We start from the raw sequence: 22,392 nt of genomic DNA on the forward strand, positions 1-22,392 counted from the left end.
GCAGTGAAACTATTTTATATATTAGATTGCTAAACTTTTCCTTGCTTGTTCTATACTCAGTAGCAAGTACAAGTTAAAGTTAATGTGGCAAACAACCAAAGAGATTTTTCTTTAGAAATCTACTGCTAGAGAATAGCCTTTACTCCGAGGGAGACTTCTAACATTTTCACTGGAGACAACTGGCAATGTGCCTGAGGACATTGGGCAGGCAGACTTGTAGTATGTAAGTTCACTATTTTAGGGCATAAGTTTTAATGAACTCAACTAACAAGGTACATTGCTTTCCTGCCCACTTTCCCTATAGTTCTCGGTTCAAAAAAGAACAAATTGAAGCAGATTTCTTTGGTCTGACTTTCTGGGGAACATTAATACATTTTCTTCAGGTTTAGGCAACAGCAACAGAACCACTGCCTCTAAATAGCATTTGAACACCTTGGTAGGTAGGTAACTTTTTGATTCTGAAAGGAGAAAAGACAGCTAAAGTTGGCATGATTAAAAAGTTGCTCCTTGCCAGGTAAGATATTCATAGTCTTTCTGAAAAAAACAAATGGAATATACTGTAAAGCCTTCCCAACGTTGTCAGAAGTCCTGAGGAGTCCACTCCCCAGTATGGGAGGAGTGCTCAACATCCACTAGAAGTGGTACACTAGTGTAACTCCTTTAACAAATAAATGAAAAAGCAGCATGCACACAAGCTTGTGAATTAAACTTTTTCTAATCCTACTCCTGTTGTTCAAGTAAGCAACCAAGAAGGAAACTAGTTATCTCTATTACAGACAGAGACCTAAAGTTGTGTGGAAGTATCTGTTCAGTTAACTAAGCCCAGCTGTTATTCCAAGCCTTCGTATCTCCTAGCATCACTCCGTTAGCAATAGACTTGTATAACCAGAATGTGTTTCACAGTTATGCACCAAGTGACAGAACAACTTCAGTAACTTCTGGGTGCAATTTTAAGTGGCAAATGTTAAGCTATATGCCAATTTTCAGTAACAAGTAACTAAGACAGAACAACCTATCAGTATTTTGAGGTTCAGTATCATTTCAGGTAAGTCTTCTGTTACTTAGGAAATGGAAAGATATTAGTAACGGGATTCTGAAGAGATACTTTTTGTTTAAGACTGGCTCTGGAACTCCAGAAGTTCAAGAGCTTCATACATTATCTGTTAGATAGATCTTTCAACATACAATCTAAAACCTTTGACTTTTGTCAATTTTCTAGTTTAACTGAAACTGTTATATGGTGTATTGTTCTCATATGATGCAACTGCATCACAGCCATGGGCATACTGTAAAATCATACCAAAAGTAAGACTGTATACTTCTGTAAGTTCTACTAGTTACTTTCTAAAGGCTTTACTAGCCATGTCAACAGGGGAAAATGGTGCCGTATATCAGTGACAGTACCCTTCCACGGCAAAGATACCTGAACAATATTAGTTGTATACCAGTGCTGGGTGACAGAGATCCAATATCTCCTATGCCAAAATTCAGCTAGTCACATCAATGTGCTGTAAGTTGTCAGAAGGCCATTTTACTTTCAAGTGACTGAAGGTCTTTCACCTGTCTCCCTGCCCAACAGTTGATTTTCTACGGAACAGATATACTGCTGAAGTGCCTTAATTCCTTAAACCCAAAATGCCTAAGTAAGCTGATAAAGTTTTACTTATTGGATCTCTGCAATCTCAATTTTAAGCACCAACCAGTTTTTTCTGAAAAGAGTTAGCTATAATCCTCTCTATGAATTCCCATTATTAATGGGAATTATTCCATTTCTACGCAAAAATTTTGCAGCTGCATACAGCGTCCAGAATCCACCGAAGTACAGATGGCCCTGACCCCAATTACAGAGCTTACATAGTATAGTACAAGTCATTCTGAGGCTAAACAAGTTTTAGTTAGATACATACATTACCTTTCTAGAGCTGCTCTTCTTTTCTCTACAAATTCAGTAGATGAAGAATCTTCCTTGCCTACTTTAACCTTGGTCATGCCTTTGAAGAAAATGGCATCATAATGATTTTACTTTATCATAAATAAATCATTAACATAACCGATGTGATTAGAAGATAAAGCTCACCTAAGTTTATGTATTTAAGTCAAATTACAATGAAAAACACTATACAGGAACAGAACAAACATCAACACTGCATGCTGCGTGGTTTTGTGGAAGCAGCTCTGTGAAATATGCAATTTCCTGTAATACATTAATTGTGACTACAAGTTATACAAAACTAGTTTAATTTGCATTTATGAAGACAATCTAAATGAAGATCAGAGTCTTACTGGTCTCTCATGTTCAGAAGAAGAAAAATTACCCAAATAAAGCAGAATAGGAAAATAAATCTTAGGTTATAAGCCTATTAATTAGTAAGCTTAGTACCAATATTTTCATTCTATTATTTTTTTAAGTTCTAAAACTAAGAGTTTTTTAGTCAACTAAGCCAAACTAACCACCTCTGAAAATTCGGAAGCATATGAGCGACTACAAACTGAATGGAGAATAAAATTAGCAGAATGAAAGGTATGCAGCTTTACATCGCTTCCTCTGCCCAACTCAAGAGTGGCCAAAAAACTATGATGGGGAGCCAGAGTTACTGATGTTTCATGGTATGGGAAATACATTCAACCTCAGCAACAGAAGAACTCTAAAACTGTAAGACTGAGGTCAATATTTTTCATGCTAAAGACCCAAACTCAGAGAGTTTAGGAACTTGAACACTATCAAAAACACCATGAAACACTGAACATTCATAATTATTATTATTTCCTAAAACACAGGAAAGGTATGTTATGATACAGTCCAAACATCTTATTTCTACCTGTAGTGTATTCCTGCTCTGTTAGTTCCGTGCTTCTCCAGCTAAAAGTTCTAAGTCTGAGATTCTGAATATGTACTCTGTGACCTGCCAGGTCAACAGTTCCCAAAGTTATTCCTCACCCGATCTCCCTTCTGGCTTTAGAAGTCTCACACAGTAACCCACGGAGGGGACAAACAGCATCCTTACAGGAACAAGGAGGGACCCTTAACCTCTCAGTGAAGCCTTAGTTTTTCCCTTTTCTGTAACATGATGAAAATAAATCGATCGGCATTTTTTTAAAGGTATACTACACAGTGTAGCGTAACTGTAAATCCACAAATTTTTCTGTAAAATTGAGTATGTCTTTAAGTACAAGGATTAAAGTATTCAAACAAAGGTGAGGTAATTCACATGCCTCATCTTTTTGCATTAGAATATTACTATTCATTAATATTTCACTGCAGAAAGCATGAAAAGCTGCAGTTTAATACAAGAGATCCTTCACATTTGATAGCAACAGAAGTTCATAGGGAAAAAACTGAATATGTAATCAAATGACCAATAGGAGGAATTCCTAACTTGTGATATTGTTACTTCTAGGTATCATGTCAGGTTTCTTTCTCTGCTGATATAAGCCTATTTAAATGCAAGTGTAAAGGCAGTTTCTGTAGCCCAAGCACTCTAATCCTTCACAGGAAAGGATCCATGACTTAATAGATTATTTTCTTAAAAACAGAAAACATGATTTTCCAACACACATATATAAGTAGCGAGGCAGTTTGGATGAATGTCCAACTCTAGCTCACCACTGACTCAGTTTTATCCTGTTGTTCCACAGTCAGTAACTGACCACTTAAATTGTGGCTAAGGTCTGAAATGCCAGCCCCTCCCACCCATCACCAAAATACAGTTGGAGCTTAAAACTCCCGGTGTTATCAACAGTGTAACAGAATGAACAGACTACGGACTTTTGTACAATACACGCTGCATAACACTGAATGTATGATATTTCATATTAAGACTTTAAAAATAAACACATGTGATTTAAACACAATATGTCATCTTACTTTCAGCTGTTTTGCCAGCTCTCTGCTCTAAGATGCCTCATTTTAAATCAGCCTAGAATCCCTTCTTTCCTCCAGAATTACAAATGTATGGACTACCTATTTTTGGATAGAACTAAATACCACCTGTGCACTGAAGTTTAAGTTTAAAGCGGGAGTTTCATGCTGTTTGGAAGATGTCCTACCGAGTCTGCAAGTTTTCCCAACTTATCTATAGCTTAACAAAGTCTCTATACAAGGACCTGAAGTGACAGCCAGTGCTTGCTTACACTGCAATAAGTCCCACCATTTTACACACTTGCAGGTGTATCAATATTTATGCTGGTTTTGTTCAAATGGTACCTCAAATCCAGTCCAAGCTTTGTCTTACAGATGAATTTGACTGTGATGCAAGTACTACATTTCCATGTAATTGCACACTGTCATAAATGCCTTAAATGTTGTATCATCCAAAGGACATGACTAGAAGCCTCATTCCATCTTTATAAGCCCTGTTAGCATTTGTAATTAAACTTATTTTTGTAACACGAAAAATTGGTTATTACAGAATCATACATTACTTTCAAACACTACCAGAAATTCAGATGAAATTTTAAGTATTACAGACTGAAAGCACTGAAGCAGTGCTTTTCCACAGAATTAAAAGCATGATTTTCCCAAGCTTTCTGCTGTCTACATCTACTCACTCTGCCTACTCCTACTTACACGAAAAGCTGCTGCTCCAATTAGCTTTACAGACTAAACTACTGAAAAAAAAGTCCTGCCATTCCCTACATACAAAACAACATTCTAGAGTCCAATCACTTATTTATATGGGTAAGCCAAAAGACTTCAACAGGTTTTACAGCTTTATATGTTTAGTTATTTTGAAAGAACCTCTACTACTTAGAGCTCATAAAACTGAAGTTGCTTCAATACATCAGGCATGCTTCTTAGCTCACGGAGAAAGGATCTGACCCTTCAAGGCATTCACAAAGACTAGCATCACTCAAGTGTTTTCTGAATTAGAACTTTTAAGAATTAACTAGAGGTTTTAGTGTTCACCATGACCAAAAGAAACAGACTGAAGTATCAGAGAGGTGGAGAATGTATGAAGCTCTGTATATTGCAGGCAACTGATAACAGCAGTGATAAAACTGCTATATAACTGACAAAAGTTAAAAATAAACTTTCATTTAACGTCTTTGTTTTGCTAGACTAATCAGCTCTTGAAGGGCAACAGTGAAGAAAGAATGATAGATAAGAAACAGAAGGCCATGTATTAAGACAAATGTCATTATTATCAACGCTGGTCTGAGTTAGGAAGTGGCCAGTACATATCTTTCCAATTTAACCTGAACTTTTTAAAAATACAGAACAGGAAGAATATTTAATAGTTTGGACCACTTGATAAGCAGTTAAGTAATACTTGTGCAGAAAAGTATGTATTTTACAAGCCCAACAGGTATTAAAATACTTAATTTGTACTACAGTACTTAACTGACATGCTTAAATTCAACCGTACAGGAACTACACTTACCTACAATACTTTTTTCTGGAGCTGGAGGCACAATGTAACCAATATGCATGTACTTTGTTGCTAATTTGCTGTGCAAGCCAAGAAAATCACTGAACCTTCTTTTAACAGAGAATTCATTTTTGTGGAACATGGAAAGTGACGTCTTAAAAAAAAAAAAGAGAAAATGTTATGAATTACTGATCCATCTACACAGCTATGAAAAAAGTTATCTGCAAATGTTTGTTGCACTAGTTACCTTTGTTGTTACTCTGTATGCCATATAAGCATTCATGCCATCTCCTGTAAGAAAATTAACATACTTATCCTAGGGCATGTTATTTTAATCCCTCCACACACTTTTTGTTCCAAAATATACATTAAATAGCTTTCCAATTAGATACTAAACTGCCAAAAGATAACTGAATAAGAAATCATGCTAAAATCTCAGAATAGTCTTCAAGGGATAAGACAGTCTACCATCTGACTTACTAGGCTCAAGGTACTTACCAACTTTCTCTGGGTCCGATACACTGATTTCTATATCAAACAAATCTCCATTTGCTTCCTCTTCAATCTAGGAAAAAGATATGCTACATTTAACAAGGTAATGTGCATTTATATTATGTATGGTTACAAGGATAAGGGTATAGAGGAAGGAGGAGGAGAAGTCAGTATGTTTGTATGATTAAAAAACCCTTCCAGACCCACCATCCAATGTTAAGTGAATATAATTTCTAACATTGATTGTCGCTGCAACAAAGTTCATGTGGTAGACTTGGCAGTGTTAGGTTTATGGTTGGACTCAATCATCTTAAAGGTCTTTTCCAACCTAAATGATTCTGTGATTCTAGTTTTAAACCTTCCTGCAAAAGCTTTTAGTATGGCAGCCTTTGCTCAGGACTTATTTGCCTCCAACTTTTTAGTAAATATTTATCTTAGGGGTACGTTCATTGTATCTCCTGTATCACCTGTCGGAAAAGGACCTGGGGGTGTTGGTCGACAGCCGGCTGAACATGAGCCGGCAGTGTGCCCAGGTGGCCAAGAAGGCCAATGGCATCCTGGCCTGTATCAGAAATAGTGTGGCCAGCAGGAGTAGGGAAGTGATCGTGCCCCTGCACTCGGCACTGGTGAGGCCGCACCTCCAATACTGTGTTCAGTTTTGGGCCCCTCACTACAAGAAGGACGTCGAGGTGCTGGAGCGTGTCCAGAGAAGGGCAACGAGGCTGGTGAGGGGTCTGGAGAACAAGTCTTATGAGGAGCGGCTGAGGGAACTGGGGTTGTTTAGCCTGCAGAAAAGGAGGCTGAGGGGAGACCTCATCGCTCTCTACAACTCCCTGAGAGGAGGTTGTAGCGAGGTGGGTGTCGGTCTCTTCTCCCAAGTAACAAGTGATAGGATGAGAGGAAATGGCCTCAAGTTGTGCCAGGGGAGGTTTAGATTGGACATGAGGAAAAATGTCTTTACTGAAAGAGTGGTGAAACATTGGAACAGGCTGCCCAGGGAAGTGGTGGAGTCCCCATCCCTGGAGGTATTTAAAAGACGAGTAGATGAGGCGCTTAGGGACATGGTTTAGTGGGCATGGTGGTGTTGGGTTGATGGTTGGACTCGATGATCTTAAAGGTCTTTTCCAACCTTAATGATTCTATGATTCTGTGATTCCTCCAATGCTAGCAGATACTATGGTTCAAAAACCACTCTCATTGGTGATGTTTCTATATGCCTCTAATCAAAGGACAGATACTCCTTTTTATTAATGGTAGCTGTAGCGGAAGAGCTTGGGAAGGGAAAAGTAACAGAGCTTTCTGATACCTGCCTGAGCTCTAATCATGCAGAATTTCATAATCTTTCACGTAATATACATAAGTTTGATAAAAACAGAGGTCTTAAGAAACACCATGGCAGAAGGGACAGTGTACCAGGGCTGAAGGGAGAAAAAAATCAGAATAAAATGCCATCTTGTGGTATCTGGGGAAGCAGCCATCATTGAGTCACAGGCAAGTCTTGTCTGCAAACTCATTTAGCAGAGGCACTGTCTAGTAAAAACATTCCAGAATGAATGGCATTCGGCAATGCCCAGGTTTTGAATGGAACACCAAGTGTAAATAGCAATGTTAAAACTACCATTAGCCTCAGCTGTTTGTTATCATGCAGGATAATACTAACAACTGCTTCCTCCGTTTCCCCATTAACAACAGCTTCAGAAATCCAAGTTGAAACCTGTAACATGCTAGTAAAGGGTTATACATCATTAATGTTTCTCCTGCATCAAGCTCACAGCTTGCTCCTACATACACTTTTACAGTATCTGTTCTGAGCATCTTACTCCTCACACCACAGATCTCCAATATAATCACCTAAGTAATGAACTGTTACGGTATATTCATGAGTCAAATTCATACTAAACTTTATACGCAAAATAAACAGAAGAGGTTTTCTTTTACATACTTCCCTTCAGCAAAGGATGATTCAGTGAGTCAATATTTAGGAACTGTCATTTTAAAAGAAGAAAAAAACTTCAAAAAACAAACAAGACATTTCCATAATTTAGAAGTTTACTGCGTACCTCTTCTCTGGATCTATCAAAAATCACCGGGGCTGGTACGCTTTTCGATTCCATTCTGGGAGCTACTAATGTAGTAGGTGTTACAGGAGTGATTGCAGGACTAGGTTCTGGCGAAAGTATTGGATCCCTCTCTGGACTGTCCAGTGATACTTCTTCTGTTGCTTCTAGGTAAACATTTTGAGTTAGCAAAGAAGTTTTTGTGCAATAGAGATGGATGTGCATCACAAAGATAACAAACACGCACACTAAAAAATTATCATATTCAAGTTTAATAAGATCATCTGTAAATAGCATCCATTTGTGCCAGATAATTTCTTTCAATACATAGGTAAAACTAGATGTGACATTTGAGCTTCTAGTGCATAATGGGTTAAAGTAAGATTAATATTGCAATTTTTTTTTTAATATACTGTTAGGCAAAGAGTCTTTTAAAGTAGTTACAAGTGATAAGTCATTTATTTCTGCATGAGATATTATGAAACCTAATGATTTTTTTTTTTACCACACAAGAAGCTCTTTCAGCACCTGTACCAATTTTAGTTTTAGCTCTCTTAACAACAGCTGATTTAGTCATATAGGCTGATAACTGAGCAGACCAAGCCATGTGTTAAATAAAGTTACACAACCATAATATGCCCCCGCTAAAAGCCCACAACCTGTAAAACAGAAATATTAGCAGGTGAGACATTCTGTCTATAGTAAGACTAACTATCTTTAGTCTCTATCTATCTTCAGTCTCTTTGGGACTTAAAACAGTTCACTAGAAACTGAATATTTTCTTCAGACTGTAGACAGTTCATCTATCTTTAAAGAGGATGTAAATCTCTGCTCTACAAATCCCACATGCTTTCCTCCACTAACTGGTTTTGACCACTGGCAAACTACACACTTCCTGGGTATGGAGAAGTTCCTGTTCTAGTTTAAATAACTAAAGCTGTGGTTCTTGCTAACTGTGCATTTTCAAGAATTCTAGTTCCTTAAAAGATAATATAGACCACAGAGCAGTCATTTGATACCAAAATTGACTTCCCAGCTGATCTCAATCTCTAGATTTCCTGTGGCAAGTACTTTACCAAGCAGGTAAAAAAGCACTAAAACAGATCCACTCGAAGTTACACAAAGTTACCAAAAAGGTTTACTGTGCAATTTGGAAAAGAGCTGTGTTTGCAACATCTGTCTATATGAACCACTCAATTTTGAAAAGAAAATATGCCATCTTTCTTCCAAACTTTTTAAAGCCTGGTGCATATAATCAATATAATTAGTCCTTACTCAATGGTTAAGAGGAATTTTAAAGATCAGATCTACTTTAAAATTTGTGAAATAGTTATATTGCATGTAAAAAAAGTCTCATTTTTGTCCCACGTAGGATTGTTTGCTTCTCCAGAACAGCCTGTAATCTACTAGCAACATAAAAATAGAACTGGAAATAGCATCCAATGAACCATATCATTATTACTGCAAAAAGTAATATTATGATCTTTCATAATCAATATATCAAAACGACTCAGCTTTATCCCTGCTGCCACTTCGAGATATTCTGTAGTCAATTCTGTTTCTCATTCTTCTGTAACACTTTTTTTGCCAATCCTTGATGTTTTTCATAAATTAACAAAACCACACTTCTCTATTTCAGGGATGGAAATGACTGTGTGCCTAAATTTTGTTTGATACCAAAGCTCAAAATAAATTGAGAAAACAAACTTCAAGGTCACTATGCCTTAACGTGGTTTGAAGCAGACACTCATTCTGGCTTGAGGCTGACAAAGTTTGCTGTCATCACTTTGTTTTGGAGTGTATCACAGAACTGCTGAGCTTGGAGGGTCAGCTAGAGCAGGCTGCTCTGGACCACATCCAGATGGGTTTTGAGCATCTGCAAGGATGGAGAATCCACCTCCTCCTTGAACAACCTGTGCCAGTGCTTGACCAACCTCACCATTAAAAAAAAAAAAAATCCATCAACATTTTTTACTTATGCATTACCTGTATTTCAATTTGTGCCCATTGCCTCTTGTCCCGTCAGTGGGCACCACTGAGAAGCCTGGCTCCCTCTTCTCCATTCTGTCCCATTAGGTATTTTTACACATTGTAGGATTCCCCCAAGCCTGCTCTGCTCCAGGCTGAACAGCCCCAGCTCTCTCAGTCTCCACTCATATGTTGTACACTTCATGCCCTTAATCATCTCCACAGCCCTGCACTGGACTCAATCCAGTCTGTCCATGTCTCTCTTGTATTGGGTAGCTCAGACCTGGACTCAGCACTCCAGGTTTGGCCTCACCAGGGCTCAGCAGAGGGGAATGATCACTTCCTTCAACTTGCTGGCAATGCTCTTCCTAATTTCAAATTACAGATTTCTGTAGTACTTGCAAACTAAACTTAAAAGCAAGCACATTATAGCACATTATATTCTCCATTTTTAATATGAACAAAGATTATCTAAAAGCTTTCTTTGAAAAGATTTATTTTCCTACCATTGCTTTATTCTTACTGCTAAAACTTTCTAAAGAATACTGCTGGTGCTTCCTGCCCTCAAATGCCACAGGAGGGATACTGCATCTTAAACCAATAAAGAACTTAAATTCAAAACCTCAGATCAGGTGGGAAGTCATGCTTTTGCAACTGAGGCAGTTGCAAAAAAACACTTTTAGATTGGTAGAAGAACAACATTTAAACATGGAAAAGAGGTAGTTGTCTCCTTTGATGGCTAACAGCATTCAACATACAGGTTATATGTTATAAAAACAACTGTTTCACAGAAACATTTCTCAGAAAAAATTATATATACATATGTAACATAAGTTATATATAAAATATGATATAAAATATAAAAAATTATAAAAGAAATCCATTCCACTTCAATTCTTCCTTTTTCTATCATCAGCTATATTCCAGCACGTGTGTCTGGGAAACAAACCATTAATTACCACTAAGTACTTCTCTGTACCTACCAATTTTAGACAGGCTTATAAAACAAGTCATGAAACAATTCAAAGCACACAGATTTCTCACTTTCATCAGCTGTGAAAACATTCCTGTTACTGTAAAAGTATGACTTCATGAAAAAAGCGTGCATTCAATGTAACAAAGCAGCACTGCTATCAGATGAAACAGAAGCACACTCCTTCCCAGCCCTCCTCTTTTTCAAACTTGTATCCACACACCCATTAGTATTATCAACTGATCTAGGTTGTGTATCACATGAACTTCAAACCAGGATTAGCCCCCTGCTACTGTTCTGCAGATAGCTGATGATACTGTTAAGATGGTGCATTATTTCTGTAAAAGAGAAAGCAGCAGGAACAAGCAGTTGGAAAGGCAAGGAGATTTCCTTTCAGCAAGACCAGCAACATTAGATTTTGTCCGCACCAGGATTTCTAAAGCTGTGCGACCCCAGGTTGGTTGGGCATGAGCAAATTTTTAAAGGTGCTGCCTACTAGCCCTCCTTTGCTATTTTCCTGGAAGAACTTACCCGGAGAAAATAGTATCTGTTTGTTTGATAGCAGCAGGTCAGTTCTTTTAGGAAGAAGAAAGGAGAATTTATGCCATCCTCCCTCCTGTTACCTCTCACCCCCAAGTTTGCATGCATCCTGGACATTACGTAAATCTAGAAGAGTGAAATGGAAAAGATAGTGGAAGGCGGTGACAGGACAGAGCAGGACAGAGACAAGGATGTTGTACACAAGCATTAGAAGATTCTGAAGGGAAAAAGAAGTATTAGCTCTATATAACAGGAGGCTCTTACACTTTCTAGCTATTTTTTTCCCCTCAGTCTTTGAGTAGTACACAAGTGGAGATCTGTTTTCCCAAAAAATAGATTTGTTCTGATGAACTCCGGCATTTAAGCTTCTTATATACATTCTGTCACCTTGAGAAATCAGGTGACATGGTCTAGATTAAAAAGTCATTGACAATTCTCCTGTTTGTTTTGTGGTTTTTTTTTTTTCCCCCATGGAAAGATTAATTTGGTAGGTTTCAGAGTAGAAACTATGGCACTTTCAGAACCATTTGCTCGATTTATTAATTTTAGATTTTCCCCTGAAAACTTAGGTATTAGGCTGTGGGTTTGTGGTTGGTTTTTTTTAATAGTCTGTTTTATTATTTGCATGAAAAATGAAATGTAGATGTCTTGCTTTCCTGGGAAGTTCTCAAAAGCATAAGCTCTTCTTGCATAAAGAGAGGCAACTGCACTGTCCAACTTTTAGGAGGAAAATATTGAGATCCAACACTCACATCAGCTATGGCAGTTATCAGCACATATTAAGCACTCCCACCAATCCTATGCTGTAAGACTTCTACACATAAATACCTACTTTACAATCCATAAACAGTCTTTGTTATGGATGACTGTCAAGATGCTTAGCTCCAAAAGAACATGAAAACATCTCATCCTGCTGCAGAAGACAACTATTTGTGTTTAATTAACATTCTACAGCCAACTACACCAAGTTCCTATCAGCACTCAAGCATGGGGCTCAATCTCAGCATTAGACAGCTCTGGTTTCGATACTTTTCACCACCAGTATTTGTCAAACATCATCTTAGAAAGTGCAAGTTTGCAATTCCTCACTAGCAGCTCACTTCAGCTGAGTAAGTTATTTTTACTGGTCACACTTCTAAATGACAGATCTCTGAAATTCTGACATGGCTCAAGTGTTTAAATTGGCTTATTATCTTTGAAAGTTTACTCCGGTGATCACATAAACATGGAAGTAAACCGAAGTAGAAACTGTTGTCCAGAACAGAGGACAAGTTATTAAAAAAAGGCTTCTCCAGGTGTAGCAATTTTTCAGAGACAGATATCCTAACAGAACTGACTGTGAGAACTACTACACCTAAGTCATAGCCCATGACCCTTACTGTTATACCAGGAGTACTAAGACAAATCTTAAGAACAGAAATAGGTCTAACAGAGCAGTCAGCCACTAATAAGGCCTTCTTCTGACTTCAAAACTGTAGGTTTACATGCTTTTGTGCATTTGTATCTTGCAGAAGAGACCTAGAACTGAACAACCAGCTTCTAAAAAGCAGCAAGGCATCTGCACCAAACTCTTCTGATCAGACACACCACATGACAACAGCCTGACAGACACCATCAGCTAGAAACTTTTGCTGTTCAGCTGGGCTTAAAGTATGTCATGTCTGGTCCACAGAATTAGCACCTCCTTTTCTGTATCAACTCCCAGGAAAAAAGCCTAAGACAAATCTATCACTACCTGAAGAAAAACAAAACAAAAACGCAATAAAACCAAACATCACCCTGCCCCCAACACATTGCCTTTCCCCCAGGACACAATAGCTAAATATTTGCATACGTCAATCCATTCCCAAACACCTTTCAGAGCTGAAAAAACAAAAGAACATCAAAAGTAATCTTTTACCAGACTAGGGGAGAGGAAAAATTGTAATTTTCCATTTTTCCAAAAATGGTGACAAAGAACTGATATAACTTCACAGCCCTGCTCGTCATCTATGAGCACTAGAGGCAGAAGGCAGCGAGCTATGTCCTGCACAGGCAGTCCATGGCACGTTTGTGCAGCTATATGCAGAACGTTAGGCCGTCATTTTGGAAGACTAACTTGGTATCTAGTTCTTCACTCTACAGTACAAGCTTATGGACAGCCACATTTTAAGACACACCCCAAAGCCCCTCAAGATACTCCTAATACTACCCGATTTTGAGCACTGACCATTACGGCAGCCTTCCAGTACCTGAAAGGGGCCTAAAAGAAAGCTGGAGAGGGACTTTTTACAAGGGCATGTAGTGATGGGACATGGGGTAATGGCTTATAAACTGAAAGAGGTAGATTTAGATGATATATAAGGAAGAATTCTTCACTCTGAGGGTGTTGAGGTGCTGGAACAGGTTTGCCAGAGAAGTTGTGGATGTGCCATCGCTGGAAGTGTTCAAGGCCAGGTTGGATGGGGCTTTGAGCAACCTGGTCTAGTGGAAGGTGTCCCTGCCCATGGCAGGGGGTTGGAACTAGATGATCTTTAAGGTCCCTTCCAACTCAAACCATGCTATGATTCTATGTTCTCCACACATAAGAGGTCTACAAGGTAAGATAAAGTAATTCTTTCTTGGCCAAATGATCAACACACTAACTTTTATTCTAAGGGTGAAAGTGCTTAAGTGGATTTAGCAGGACAGCTTGTTTTTTTTCAGAACCAAGAACTACAATACTAATGAATGCAGCAACAAAATTTACTGGTCTCCAATGACAGATGGAAAACTTATTTTCTTCCACCTGTGAAACCCGGTTTTGATAGTTTAGCCAAAGCACTTATGAGTCACCAGAGACAAGGTAATGAATATCTAAAACATTTTATTGCATATACTATCCTGTAGCTGATGCAGAAACACAATAGCAAAGAGGTTTTAAGTATAGTCAAAAAACCCTAAAAAACCCCCCAGCTTCTGAACTGCATTAAAACAGTACAGGAAATCATATAATTTTTTCTCCCTCACCTCTTTTTCTATTAGGTTGCATTATTACATAGAATAATGAAAAAGATTTATCAAGCCTACAACAGCTACAAAGGCATACCATCACATTTTTTACAAATAAGTCTGCAAAACTAGAATTGTTTATGCCTCCAAAGAATCAGAGTCTCTCCTTTCAGAAGCCATCCATAGGATTTCCTTGACCTGGATTTTATAGTGTCTAATAATTCAATATGAAGGAACAACGTAAGTTAGAAAGCTGTGGAACCTTATTCTCTTCCTCTCCATTTAAGTGTTCCTATAAGCTGTGCAAAGATAGGTTTCTTTGGAATTTCAACATGCTGAAGAAAAAAACCCAGTCACACTCACTTGTAAATTAAGTCCTGCTTTCACAGAAAGCCAGGCTTATGCAATCATGCTGGGAGCAAGAAAATAGACATCTCATGTTGACTTCTCACATTGTTTCTATTCATTGCAAACCAGTATCAGAAAGTTAATCAGATGGATTAACATCATTGTCTAGCAAAACAGTCCTAAGAAAGAAAAAATAGTTATACTTGAGAGTGCACAGCACTGGAACACAAATTAGACGTCGTTTTTGACAACGCCTATGCTGACAGCGACACAAAACCAGAAGTTCATCACTAGGGTACAGCTGTATTATGCAAACTTCCTGCTTAGAACAGGATACTGTGAAACATGTCATATTCTGCCTTAGGCTCCATAAATCAGTCTTGTTTCTTCCCCCCATTTGAGAGTTTGTACTAGCCTCAATCTGTATATAAACTGACCTTTTAAAGACCAGTCTTAGTTGTGTTAGACATGCAGTACGTTAGATGCTTTCAGTTCAGTGCTGCATGCATTTAAGAGAATGTCTTCCATAGCAAAGCTCAAACTCATTAAATCAGTTCTGTGTGTTTTCCTCACAGCATTCATTTCAGCTGAAACAATCTGGCTGCTAACATTTGTTCCTTCTGTCTGGTTCCCCTCAATATTTACTCCAGCCACCTTTTTTCTTAATATTATCCAAAGGAGAATTGGCTTTCCTAAAATATCCATGCCAGATGGCTCTATGGTTATAAAAAGCTGGCTTTATATACTGAAGCTAAATAACCAAATTACTAGTACTAGGAAGCTTCATTGCTAAAGCAATGCTGGTCTTTATAAGTCATAAGATCAGGTAATATAAATACAAAAGGTAAGATTACCCTCTATTGTTTATTCTCTCTTTCTCTTAAAACACTTTCAGAGAGTTAGTAAACTAGTCAATACATTCTACCAGTGTGATGAGCAAATATAAGATCAAACATACGCACATATAAATTTAGTAAGTTCAGAACAAAGGTAAGGGTATGTGTATTCACCTATCTATACAAAATAGCCCAGAACTAAAGGCTATAAAGTTTCCTTTCAAATTATTACATCAGGGAATCAATGAAGACGAGCACTGTATTCAAAGCAGACTGCCGACTCACTCAATATGTAGTAATAGGAAAAGTGTTAGTATTGAGAAGCAGCATTCAGAACCACCTTTTGACGTACATAAGATACTCCAAGTATTACATCTCCTTTCCTGAATAGTTAATGTTCCTACACCTGTAACTGAAGGCAACCATAACCCACATTAGGACATTCAAAAACCAACACCAAAGTAGTGACTGATTAATGAAGCATTAGAAATGTGTTGTCTATTGACTGATTATTTATCAAAACTTTCATACATCTTTCTCCAAAACATGCAGTACCGTCAAGTAATAGAGATAGAATCATGCACTAGTGAAATGACAGGACTGGTCCCATATGCCAATTTGTTACCTTTTCATAATAACAAAAGAGTCTTCTGAAAAAGGAAACACCCTCCAGCTTGTAATACAATCCGCATTATTATTTCTTTGTAACTGGAAAAAAGACTGGGACAGCTTATGCATGGTTATTAAGTAGAAAACTAGGATGTAACCTAAGTCATGTTGTTACACACAGATTTGAATATTTTTAATTACATAATGATACATACCGTTATCACTGTCAGCAGAACACGTTACTAACCAGCTAACACTGCCACACTATGCACTGACAGTACACACCACTGAGAAACCTGTATTTAGTAAACAAACTTAACGCTACGAAGTCCCACAAGTAAAAATCCATACATTGTCAAAACTAGTTAAGAAATTTATATTAAACTTTTCTATTAAATAAGTTTCTCAAAGTGTCACTAATTCAATACATGAGAGAGCAATTCAGTTATGCTACAAAAATACATAACATTAAGAGTGTAATAGAAGTGTTTACACCTGAAACAACATGTGCAAATCTGGTGAAAAAATATTCCCAATTTTAATTTACCAACAAAACTCATCTAATCCTGAAAAGAAGTCACATATCACTTTGTTTTCACTACTAAGCAAGATTAAGTTTTCTACTTTGAGTTTGAAATAAAAGGCTACACTCCAAAACAGTTTTACAACAACATACAATCAATAGCAAGATGTGTTAATGATGGTAAAACAAGCAACTCGGGGCAAAGAAGAATCTCGGCTATTTTTCCTTTTTAGTGTGTTACTTCTGCAAGTTCGTAAATCTGACAACATACTGCAGAAGATCATAGGACTGCAATTAAATACATGACTGTTGAACTCGGGAAAGAATGACTGATGACAGCTAGAGGCACTAATTCATTACTTAATGAATTTTCCAAGAAGCATACCTTCAACAGGTTAAGCAACAGTTAAGATTTGCTACAATACTAAATTGCATAAAATTAAAATTGAAGTTTCCATTGCTGGGTTACTGCTTCATATTTCCTTACAGCCAAGAAAATGTCCTTTTACAGCATAAAAAGGTTTTAACCCTCCTTCCCAGAAAAGCACATTCCTTTCAGTCCAAGAGCAAAAGAGTTTATGCAAACACATTAGAAAGAAAAGAACAATTACCAGCAAAGAGGTCTTCCCTGTCATCATCTAGCATGATTTCTGCTGGCTTTGGACCATTGGAGTTTGTGCTGAGGTCTTCTGCAGGAAGACTTGCTGGCTCTGGAGATGAAGGACTTGACTGTTTAAAAAAATAGTGAAATAATTATCAGAGAACCAGTTGCCGTGTGTCAGTATATAAGAATTATTGCAACAAACATTCTTTCATTGCAAAGAAACAAGGCAAGAAGTACAGAAAGGAAACCCTGTCAGCTATTTCCATTTCCTATTCCTAGCATGGTAACAATGAACAAAGGATATGAGCTAGTCAACAGCTCTTTTCATTTCTTTGTCAGAGAGGAAAAAAAAATCGCCCGTTTCCTCAAGTTTAATTAACATGAAACAAAAGCTGCTACAGAAATATCTAGAATAAGTTTATTAGTATTGCTGAATGTAATTTGATTTTTACGTTCCTTTTGGAAAGCCTTGTATTTAGATTTGGATTTGTACATAGAAAAAAATTAATGAAGAAATCTCCAAGGGCTCTATACCAGTTTTTCAGAGATTAAAAGAGTGCATTAATGTCATTCAAACAATTCAAGGCTGATTGCAGCCATAAGGAATTTGGTATCTTTGCAACAGGTTGAATTTGGGGATTATTGCCACAGAGGCTGACATTGTACTGACATGGAAGCTAGGCTTGCCACAGATACAGTTCTTTTAATTCACTGAAGACTAGAACTTGCCCTGTGAAAAAGAGAAGTACTTGAAGACACTCAGGAAAATTAAAGCAATACTGAAGCTGGGCTACCAAATGCATAGCTTGCACACAAAATAAATACACACCTAACAAAATCAGTGCTTCAGTTAGAAAATCCTTGTTGAATAAGTATCAACTATGGTTATTTCAATAGTTCTAGAAAATTTGCAAGACTCACTGCTCACAACTTCATCCAAGATAGCTAGCTAAGGAGTTTTCAACAACAGCTTATTTATTCATGAATGCATGCACTTTAAAACGAGCATCTGAAAATTGTGTCACTACTTGCTTCCTAGTTTTTGCATAGAGTTGTCATTTAAGTTCAGAGCCACTATTCAAAACAGACAGTAAACATTTCAGGCTACACTTCAACAAACCCCACAGGCTACAAAAGATTAAAAAAAGCCTGAAAAATACTGAAAAGCCACTGAAAAAAATCTGTCCAGGTTGATTTTCACATTCATAAATGTAGCAGAGGCAACAGTTCTAAGGGAGAGGCCTTCCTTATAGCTGGCTCTCCAAGAACAGTGTACGTCCTGAGATGGAGTATGGCACTGCTGCTTTACTTCAAGCAGCATAGAGCAAGATCCTGGCCCTCACATGCATCCAGACCTCAGTCACCTGAAATTCTGGTACAGAGGAAGTAAGCAAGAAACAGTAAGAATCCCGCCAAATTCAGACACAATACAAAATAGTTTTTCAGAGGACATATGAAATCAAGACTCTCAACCTGGAAAGGTGTTAGCCCAAGGTTCTCTCTGCTGACAACAGAAGGAAGATAAAAGCAAATACAAGAATAACAGAAAATTTATATTCCTCTAAACCAGATTACAGTTGCAACAAGGAACTGCTCCATTCAAATGGCAGGAGAGGTTATATCCCCTTCCCTCTGCCAAAGGCTGCCATGCTCTGAAAAGCCCACATATAATGTTGGAAAACCAATAAACAAACCAAAGTGATGAGCAACGAAAGCAGCAGCCTCTCAAACTGCTTGTTGGATTTTGCCCTAGAGCCTGCAAAGAAAGTCAAAGCAGAAACACGTGGGAACTGTATGTAGGTAGTAGAGTTTATAACCTTACAAGCAACCAATCCACTAGTCACACATACACTTCTCATCTCATACTAAACCAATGCCAAAATGATCCCACAGCAAATAGAGTGCTCTCAGGTAATAAAGGTGTATTTGTTCATTCTGTGAAGCATGATCCTTAAGTTGTATCACAAGACTTGCAACTAATTTAGACAAAATTAATTAGGAAATTTAAGAAAACCTCACCACTTGACGTGCTTCATTATTCTACAAATGATAGCATAGATAGTATGTCACATGCAGTAGTCAACAGTTTTAAGTGATTTTAAGTAGCATATTCCAGAAGAAACGGTCTGTCTCTCTAGGTACTGCTGCAAAGAGCTGCGAGTTCAAGATCTTGTACTTCAGCTAGAACAGCAGAGCACAGAAATGCTTGATTTCCCTGTGAGGTTCAAACAGTTTAAAGTTTTATCAGCAAAAGCAATTCTTTACAAAAACATTATAGACAGTCATTCCAAACCAGTTTTGCTGCTACTTAACTTTGAACGCAACCCACTTACATTTTGATAGATCTGAGGTTTAGCACATAGTGGGGACCCCACACTACCACAGATGCAGAATGACACATAGTCCATGCTTGTCAATTCACCTCCATGAAAAACAGCTGTAACATGGCCAGGCACAGGGAACAAAAGCCTTCCTGATCACTTGTTCCACACAGCAGATGGCTTTCAGCTTTATCCCTTAATTGCGCTTTTGATTAATGAGTGGTGAAAAAAAGCACTTGGAGAATACTCACACCTTCAAGCTATTCCCCCAGCCTATCCTCTCAGTTTTATCTGAGGTGCCTAGTTTGGTTACTGATGATTACTTTTGACTATACCTGGCTTCTAATCATAAAAAGAAACCCTACCAGACACAAGATTCGCCTTGAACACTTAAGCCTGATCAAGGTCTGGCATAATATGAAAAACCAAATATTTATGTGCCTAAAGCAACAAGTTAACCAGAGGCCAATACAAAGCCATTCCCACTTTGAAGAAGAAACAGTGTCTTCCTAAGAATAGCCATAAATACATGTAAAGATACCAAGTCCTCGTAGGATTATGGATCTCTTTCTGTTACTGAGCTGGGAAAGATCCTACCCTCGGCTCTATTCAAGAAAGCCAGTAATTCTGCACTGGGTACCAGGCTTCACAGCTGTAGTTAGCGTATGAGTTAGAGGGCTTTCTCCAAATTTCACATACCTCGGTTTCCACAAACCGCAACTGGAGAATACTCACAAAAGGAGAGGACTCAAACAAACAGACTGTAAGGGAACCTCAGAAAGATCAAGAAGCAAAGCTTATTCATGCAGCTGGCATAATTTGTATACAAGATACAAAGTCTAGAAGTGACTCTCACAGGAAGATTTCCAGTGAAACAGAAGTCCTGCCTATGTGTTATTTATTTTATAAATATATAATAAATTTATATTTGTTATAAATTTCAAGTTCTGTTTTTAATAATGGTAGATATTGAAGCTTAGTTTTGTGGATGATTTACAGGTAAAATGTCTTTCCTTTAAAATACCCTTTCAGCTGTGTATCGGTTTTGGCTGGGAAAGAGTTCATTTCCTTCATAATAGCTTGTACAGTTTCATGGCTTGGATTTGTGACCAAAACAATGTTGATCCCATGGGGATTTTTTAGTTGCTGCTGAGCAGTGCTTACACAGAGTCAAGGCCTTTTCTGCTTCTCGCACCACCCCACCCCACCCGCAAGTAGGCTGGGGGGGCACAAGAAGTTGGGAGGGGACATGGCTGGGACAGCTGACCCCAACTGACCAAAGGGCTATTCCACACCATGTGATGTCATGCTCAGCAATAAAAGCTGAGGGAAGAAGAAGGAAGGGGGGACATTTGGAGTGATGGTGTTTGTCTTCCCAAGTCACCGTTTTGCGTGATGGAGCCCTGCTTTCCTGGAGATGGCTGAACACCTGCCTGCCGACGGGAAGTAGCGAATGGATTCCTCGTTTTGCTTTGCTTGTGTGCACAGCATTTGCTTTACTTATTAAATTGTCTTTATCTCGACCCACAAGTTTTCTCACTTTTACCCTTCTAATTTTCTTGCCCATCCTGCTGGGGGGAGTGAGTGAGCAGCTGTGCGGGGCTCAGCTGCCGGCTGGGGTTAAACCGCAACAAGCTGACAGCTGAATAAGGTATCTCCTGGCCCATTAATCTTTCAGTGGCTCTTTGGTATTTTTCAACAGCTGTCATTCTCAGACAAGATAAATTAAGGATGGGTTAAATATCTTCACAAACAGTTGGGACTTTATATGAAGACGACAATGTGTAGAAACTTTTTAAAAATGATTCATGGTCTGAACGCTTACTGTAACTTTGGACACAGCATCAGCTTGCTTTTCACAGTTTTGCAACAAAGTTTAGTTTGTTATCTTCAAAACAGACATAGTTCTTAGGGAACTATGAAAACCCAGAAAGCCACAGTCCTGAATCTATCAGAAACTGGAGTAAATAATTCCTAATAATCTGATTATCTTACACAGTCAGTGGGTCAGAGAGTGCTATTCAGTCTCTCAAAAAAAGCACCCATGCACTCAAACAGCTATTAACATATTAAGCTATTCCAGTTACACCCTAGTACAGGTGCAAGCTAAAAGACAGTACCCCAACTTTGCTCTTTTATCTCTATGGTATAGCTAAAATGGGGACTAAGGTGGCTGTCAGAGGAGTTAGTAGTTAACGCAGTGAAAATCTGAGTATCAGACAAGAAATGGAAGATGAGACTAACAGAAAACCTCATGGCTCAGACACACATGGACAGCATGGCTGTTCAGAAATTTCAAACTTACTTGATGCCAACGATTCACAAAATGTCACAAACATGTCCACTTCCTGAAAGGTTCATGCCTGTGAAGTTTCTGAGTGACTCCTGAGCTGAAAGAAAGTCAGGCAAAGCATCCAACAACCAAGATATCCAACGGCCAGGACATTCAGGTATGCAGGACAGCCAGGATCCTGCTTTACTTGTTTTCTAGAAAACAAGTTTCTGGTGAGAGGCCTACGGGCCCATGCCAATTTGCAATGGAAATAACAAGCTCAATTTCCTTCTCTTTTATTGAGCATTACATTCAGTGGTAATAACTAAGTATTTTATAGCTTTGACTTATGAATAAACAAGAACAAGTTCTCACATTTGCTGTTGGCTGAAATTACAGCCCTAGATGTTTGGACATCCTCCCTTCCCTTACTAGTAGGATTCCCCCCCAAACCAGTTTAACTACTCGTCTGAACCCCTCCTAGCCTCCTTCAGTCAGAACACAGTAGGC

General features: G+C 38.2%; 1 protein-coding gene across 4 annotated transcripts in view; it reads right to left on the reverse strand.

The window, feature by feature from the left end:
* Window positions 1-22,392, reverse strand: part of SNX2 (sorting nexin 2) — a 36,993-nt gene that overhangs the window by 10,249 nt on the left and 4,352 nt on the right. For 3 of the 4 annotated variants that reach the window (XM_076361685.1, XM_076361684.1, XM_076361682.1), the window contains exons 2-7: window positions 17,297-17,414; window positions 7,922-8,085; window positions 5,868-5,934; window positions 5,617-5,660; window positions 5,382-5,523; window positions 1,913-1,991 (exon numbers count right to left, since the gene is read on the reverse strand). In XM_076361685.1, the coding sequence (XP_076217800.1) occupies window positions 1,913-1,991; window positions 5,382-5,523; window positions 5,617-5,660; window positions 5,868-5,934; window positions 7,922-8,085; window positions 17,297-17,414 (614 nt within the window). The remainder of the gene's footprint in view (window positions 1-1,912; window positions 1,992-5,381; window positions 5,524-5,616; window positions 5,661-5,867; window positions 5,935-7,921; window positions 8,086-17,296; window positions 17,415-22,392) is intronic. The other variant, XM_076361683.1, reaches the window with a different exon arrangement.

This window comes from Aptenodytes patagonicus, chromosome Z, assembly GCF_965638725.1.
Source record: "Aptenodytes patagonicus chromosome Z, bAptPat1.pri.cur, whole genome shotgun sequence".
NCBI classification, from domain to species: domain Eukaryota; kingdom Metazoa; phylum Chordata; class Aves; order Sphenisciformes; family Spheniscidae; genus Aptenodytes; species Aptenodytes patagonicus.